Raw genomic sequence first — 6,667 nt, 5'->3', positions numbered from 1 at the left:
CAAAGGATCATGTGACTTCAAGTATCCCTTATTTTAATTATATCAATGTTTTATCTATCTATGTAATCTGATCACTTTACTTCCAATACCAAACCAAAAATGAACACATATCATATAATAGGATCATGAAAATAAATAAATAAATAAAGTTGTTCAACCAATAAATTGATCTTGGAAGTCTTATGGCATTCAAACTAACATAGAAAATCAACCTAAAGATGGAGAGTTTTGTTCAATAGCTAATTGTCACCCCTTCCTCTATATATATAGTTGTGCTGAAGAAATCGAACAAATTACAGGAGATGAAGGTATTTGTGGATATTTGTTCAATAATCAACTGACCCTAGTTCCTCTATATCTAATTGCTACGGAAAAAAAATCAAACACAATAGAGGAGACGAGGGTAATCTGCAAAAGAGATTCGTCTAAAAGGTACGATTATAACAATGAAAACGGCAACTCAAATGCGATTTGACTTATTAGACCACCAACAAAATATATCAAACAAGTTTTGGTTGTAATTGACAGATGATTTCATCCCATTAAGATGCAACCAAACAACCGACTTCTAAGGGGTTGTTTGTTTACCTCTTAATAGTTCCATTAATATGTAGCATTTGAATCGTTAAGAGGTGAATCTTGTTTGGCAAAAAAAAAGTCTGTCTTTGAAGGGTTATAAAACCCTCTGAATGATTTTGTATCATGGGTCTCCCTTAACCATTCAACGCCTTAATTTCATTGTAAACAATTATCAAACAATTATATTTCATTTTACACTATATCATGAAAGTCTCTTAATCATTCTGACAACTTAATTATTCTTTGATTAGGCTTTCGCCTGGATCTCTTTTTCCTGTTTTCGTTTATAATATTGCATGGAAACTTCCTCTAAAAAAACTTCAAGCATAAATCGAACTAAGGGGTCGTTTACCAAACACTTACCCGGGTAAGCGCTTACCAAGTCATATTACCTCATCGGATGAATATGGTAAGGACTAGAGAACGAAACAAGGACCATGAGTCTTACCCGGTAAATGAGGGCGACGACTTTTACCACGGTAAGCACTTACCGGGTGAATTGTTGCATACAATGTCGTTTTGATGGATTAAAATCTTACCCAATAAGTAAATAATAATATTAAATCTTACCGGTAAACACTTGTCGGGTAAATGTTTTGTAAATGCCCCTCGAATGAGCGTCAAACACTTTTAAAAATTGTGGTGTTTTTTTAACTTCTTACCCTTCTTTTATGGTTTCTTTACATTTTTGGTCCAACTCCTCTCTTGTTGAGCCTTCTCCCTATTCATGAGTGTTTAGGTGACTCCACTTTGCAGAGGAAGACGATAGCAGGAGCACCCATGGCCATGGGGAATCCATCATCATCTTCACTTCCCCTCAAATTGGCCTTCATCCTCTCATTCTCTCTCACTGCTTCTTCTTCTTCTTCTTCTTCATCATCTTCTTCCTATTACTCTCCCACGCCCCCTAAATCCCATTATCATTACCTCTCACTTCGCAAATTTAACTCCAAGAAAGCCTCCACCGCACCACCCACCGCCTCCGCCGGAGACATACTCTCACTCCTTGGAACACCTCAACAAGCTTCCTCAGTCAACCCCAAGGTTGCCGCTGAACTTCGATCCTGCTTCAAGTTCCTTGTTCCTTTTAATTCTACAACTAGTTCCCCTTCCAAGTTAGGAAATCGGCCTAGTAAATCCTCAACCGATTCGGAAATTCGGTTCCCGCGGCGGTCGCTGAATTCGGAATGCCGTTCTGACTCTTGGAGTGATAAGGATGAGCTCGTGTGGTCACCGCCGGCACCTGTATTGGAGATCGCTCGACTTGCTTTTGATTCTGGTGGTGATCCAGGGTGTATTCAACGTACCCTTGATCCCACGATGATCGATGTCAGTTTTCTATTCCCTTATTTAGAATTTTTATGCTATTAATACGCTATGATTAATCGAGATCATTTCCGTATTCACATTTGTAATAATCTTATCAACTTTTGGGAGGAAATTTGGTAAGCTTGGCGAACTGTGTAGCAGGTTATTACTGCTACAAATTTGGAAAATTTTCCGTAAAGCCGATGGCATCATATTCCTATCAATCATCAATCCAATAGAAGAAAGATTTGGATCCCCTTGATTCTTGGAGAAAACCATGGATTGAATTTAATTCCAACTATAAGTTGTAATTTGATTTGATCTTAGCTTTGATCAACTGTTACATTAAAAAATTGTAGATACATCTGGTGACATAAATCTTTGAAACGTAGACTTTAGCTTCAGAATCATAGATGGCACATTGTGGGGCATCGTTTTTGTTTCTTCTTGAAGACTGAGGATTGAACTCTCTTTATGTAATATGTAGTGTAAAGGTCTCCATAGCCCCAACACTCGAAAAGGGTGCTTCCAAGGTTTCATTGCTTCGTGAATCACTTGCCGATAGAAATTTTCGGTGTATGCAGTTTTTACTCTAATATGTTACACTGAAAATAAAAAATAACTTGAGTAGAATTCTAGATCACGCGAAGGAAAGAAGTACAAAGTGGACTGTTAAAAATCATACTGCTGGTTATTGTTCTACACAAAAAAAGGGTAGGCGCCACCCTCTTGAATGCTCCCACCACACTATTCTCACGGTCATCATGGGGGAGGGAAATCGCATTCTCCCTAATGGCAGGTCATATCAGCGGGGATATTATTCTATACAAGGATCAGTAGAGGGTATCACTAAAGAGTAGCTAGCATAGACAGGAAAAACGATTCTTAGGCATGGAACGTAGTTTGGGTATTTTATGCAAGCGTTTCTAATTTTCAGACAGTTCAATGAACCTTGAAGATGATAGACAGATAAAATAGCTCATAGAATAGTGAAGAGGCTTGTATTTAGGTTCATATGATAGCATTGAAGGTTCACATTGGAACCGATCCCTCCACATCACTGCAAAAGGTTATTAGATGGAAGAAATATGTTGCTTCTTCTCAGTAACTCTTTTTTGGATTTTACTATGGATGTGATTTATTGAATGTTGGTAATGGAAGCTTCTTTTAACAATGTCACAGATACCTGATGTTCAAGGATCAAACAAAAATCGATGTCAACTTACAAGAACACCTTATGGAAGACGCTTTATAAACGAGGTTTGCATCATATAAGTGCCTAATTGAGAGCTCAAGTATATGAACTCTGGTAATCTTCTTATTGTTATTTTTATTGTGGTTGATTTTATTGTTACATTAACATCTTACAGGAATTGAATTTATACATGGAATTTTTGTTCAAACTTATTGCTGCCCGTGGTCCCAAAGTTGGGTTGCATGTATCATTAGATCGATATGATTTCTTTCATGGTCATCTTTTCATTGCCGCGGATGGAAGAGTTGGCATTTTGTAAGTTGATAGCATCAACTATTGTTAAATAGAGTAAAGAAGCCATAGTATCATAAAATTGAGTTTGTGAAGATGTGAAACAAAAGAGGGCACGCATCATGGTTCTATTTTCTTCTGCCTCCATAAGTGTTCCACCAAGTTTAATGTTTGTTTTCTGGTTTTCTGGTTTTCTTTTGTACCATAACTGGAATGCTATCTAGATATACTATCATGTATCTTCAGCCTTTGATCATCAAGGTTTCACATATTGGCAGGTTTCATGCTAAAGAATACCTAGCATATGATAAAGAAGTGTTCCCATATAACATGGGATATTGCCAAGCAGGTAGGTATACACTTGAATTTCTACAGTGTTACATTCTTTTTACCCTTCAATGCTTTATGGAGGCCAGGTCGGAGTAATCTYAATTCTCTAGAGTTCATGAACTAGGACAAAGAAAGCAGCCCATGTGTATGCAAGCAGGGTAAAGATGCTTGCAGAAACTCTCTTGAATGCAGCCATATTAATTTCTTTGTTTGGAATACTTTTAATATATAAAGATGAGGTAGTTTTCAGCTAGCCAATTGTTATTTTGGTGCTTTTTGTTTCAGGTTCTAATGTGACATATGATGATTCGATGAATCTGCGGAACATTTTGTGGTTAGCTCCTTTGCCGAGTAATTCCATCAGCGGTGGGTCTGCACCTGGTACCTCATTTAACCAATCAATCTAATTGAGTGACAACACTTGGCTTTATCTTTGTGAATTGAAACTGCTGCTTTTGGTGATTAGCGGATACTTCTGAATCTTATCAGAATTTTTCCAGTGTACATTCTTGAACTTGAATCTTCATGCATGTAGTGGTGTTGTTTTTTTTTTTTTAATGAAACAACTACTTGCCCAACCATGTGATGGAAACGAACTGAGATGATGTAAGGGTTCATTCACTAAATTTTATCCAAGAACTTGATTTGATATGCACCTATAATACCCCATTATATGCAGTCGATTATTTGGTGGCAGGAAGTGAGTTGCTGCTGTTTGAAGCATACAACCACAACCTAGTGTCTCAAATAGATATAGCACTGCTACTTATATGACAATGTCTATGAGAAATAACCTAGCAATTAGACTTTACCATTCCAGCATAGTTAAAAGTGCACAAGTCTTTCCACCATGAATTTGGAAGAGGTGATACCAATTTGGCATATTCTCTCCCTCCCATGGATGCACTGCACATGCCTTTATGAATTGGTTCAAAGCAGTTTCTATATCCATAAAAACATGGTACTATAGTTTATAGAGTGACATGTTCTAACTTATCCCTTATTCTGGACTAGTGTTAAATTCCTTGTGTTGGAAAATAGCATCTTGCTTTATTTATTTCCTACGAATGGGAAGTGAGGTTGTTTAGTTAATTTACGTCCTTGCATTGGAAGAAGTGAATGCTCCTGAGTTACTTATTAAGTATCTACGAGAATTATACAGTTTGGAAGGAAGACTTGAGCCCGTGTGTCTGACTGACTTGATTATTATGTTAATTTGGTAGGGGTGCTAGTGGTATTGGATGCGCATCCAGGAGGAATCATCTATCGAGATATAATACCTGAATATGTAGATTATGTCAGAACGATATATGAAGGTTCCATCCTTACATTATTCATGATTGACCTTGACCATCTAAAACTAGTAATAAATTTCTGAATGATGGAAGTTTGTTTTTTTTCTTTTGGCAGATGATTTTGGCGATAACGTAGTTGATGTCAACTACCTAAATGTAGGAGCTGCAGAGGCTGACTATCAGATATTCATTTGCTAATACTTGACCCATTGCATTGCAGGTCAGTTATGTATGATTTTTCAGAGAACATTTAGTCCCTCCTCATGATGTGTTGGATATTGAAGAAGATGTAAAAAGCTTGAGAGATTGGTGTATTGCAACTGAGAAATTAACATAGGTTTGGAAAAGGAGAGACTTTATGAGCTTTGTGCCTTAAATAACACTTTTCCATTCAGATTCTTAAGGAAAGAATGTATGTAACTGGAAAAAGAAACATAGTACATGAAGGTGTCTTTCAATTTGATTGCTCCAAGATCCTTTCTGCAAACATCGGCTATTGGATCATGCTTTCGGCCCTTAAAACCAAACAAACTCCGTATATTTCATTCACAAGTCGGTCTTTATTTCCGAAAAGACCCTAAAAAAAGACTATTTTATCCTTGTTTCCGAAAACGGGTCATTGTAAAATCCCGTCATAATAATGTTGGACTCATCTTAATTTGACTGAATGAAGATTATTTGTCGGAATTGTGTCCACATTCACTACTACAACTTTCAGGATTCTTTTTTCTTCTCGTGTGAAATAAGAAAAGACTTGAACAGGGTTTTTAAAAATAAAAATAAAAATAAAAAGACTTGTATTTTGTTGCAAAACACTTGCCGGTGAGAATTGTTATCAGGTAATAAGATGTTATGTAGGGGTGTATGCCGGTTCGGTTGGGTTGGGTGGTTTATAACATTTTTACAATCCAACCCAATTATGGTGGTTTGGAAAAATCTCAACCCAACCCAATCCAACTCTTGCGGGTTGAGACGGTTTGAGTTGGGTTGGCGGGTTAGTAGTTGCATAAATTTGATGAATAAAATAATTCATAAAACTTAAGTTTATAGATAATATTATAAAATGTTCTATCTAAAAATGTTACAATAGGTTTATATGACCTTTTTTGATGTTTCAACAAGTGTTTTAGAAAGATCTTTAAATAAAATGGCATATTAGTTATTTTATAGAAACATGTGGAGAAGTGTCCCGTAAACTCATCTATTTATAGACCAATGTTCATGTGACACTTTTTCAAGTCATGTCGTATAAAATAACTTCCACGACACTTTAACATAGAATTTATTAAAACGCCCAAAATCATTCTATAAACATATTACAACTCTTTTAAATGAGATATATTTCTTGTTTCGTCCTATAAAGTATCATATTAGGCAGGGGCGGACGCAAAGAGAAGCCGTTGGGGTCCTGGGCCCCCAACAAATTTTTTTTTACAAAGCCCAAGTTTTTTTTTAAGTTGTAATTTTTAATTTTTCTTCGTTTGGGCCCCCAACATGAATTTGTAAGAGGCCCTCACTGCCTCACACTCACAGATCTGGTTAGACGAAGGAAGCTGGAAGCAGTAAGTAGCATAGGCGCAGGCGCGCAACACCGATTAGTCGATTCGAAGCAGGGAAGAACCGAATCGAAGACACCGAACTGACCGAAGTGGCGAAGTGTTGTGCTGTT

At 36.8% G+C, this 6,667-nt stretch overlaps 1 protein-coding gene across 3 annotated transcripts; it reads left to right on the top strand.

Moving 5' to 3' along the window:
- Positions 1-1,362: 1,362 nt before the first annotated feature.
- On the top strand, positions 1,363-5,467 carry LOC112502567. Of its 3 annotated transcripts, none has more exons than XM_025106519.1 (7): positions 1,363-1,908; positions 3,070-3,147; positions 3,258-3,397; positions 3,652-3,722; positions 3,989-4,069; positions 4,927-5,019; positions 5,114-5,467. In XM_025106519.1, the coding sequence occupies exons 1-7, from the start codon at positions 1,366-1,368 to the stop codon at positions 5,194-5,196; spliced, it is 1,089 nt and encodes a 362-aa protein (XP_024962287.1). In that variant the 5' UTR covers positions 1,363-1,365; the 3' UTR covers positions 5,197-5,467. The 3 variants fall into 3 exon arrangements, 2 of the variants coding, with proteins under 2 accessions (XP_024962287.1, XP_024962285.1); XM_025106517.1 differs by having other exon boundaries at positions 3,989-4,084; XR_003067724.1 differs by lacking the exon at positions 5,114-5,467 and having other exon boundaries at positions 3,652-3,861; positions 3,989-4,084; positions 4,927-4,945.
- The last annotated feature ends 1,200 nt before the right edge of the window (positions 5,468-6,667 follow it).

Source organism: Cynara cardunculus, unplaced genomic scaffold (genome assembly GCF_001531365.2).
Source record: "Cynara cardunculus var. scolymus isolate 2C unplaced genomic scaffold, CcrdV1 Un_Scaffold_1590, whole genome shotgun sequence".
Classification (NCBI taxonomy): Eukaryota; Viridiplantae; Streptophyta; class Magnoliopsida; order Asterales; family Asteraceae; genus Cynara; species Cynara cardunculus.
Note: the sequence above shows the minus strand (reverse complement) of the source record. Positions and strands in the feature narration are given on the sequence as shown.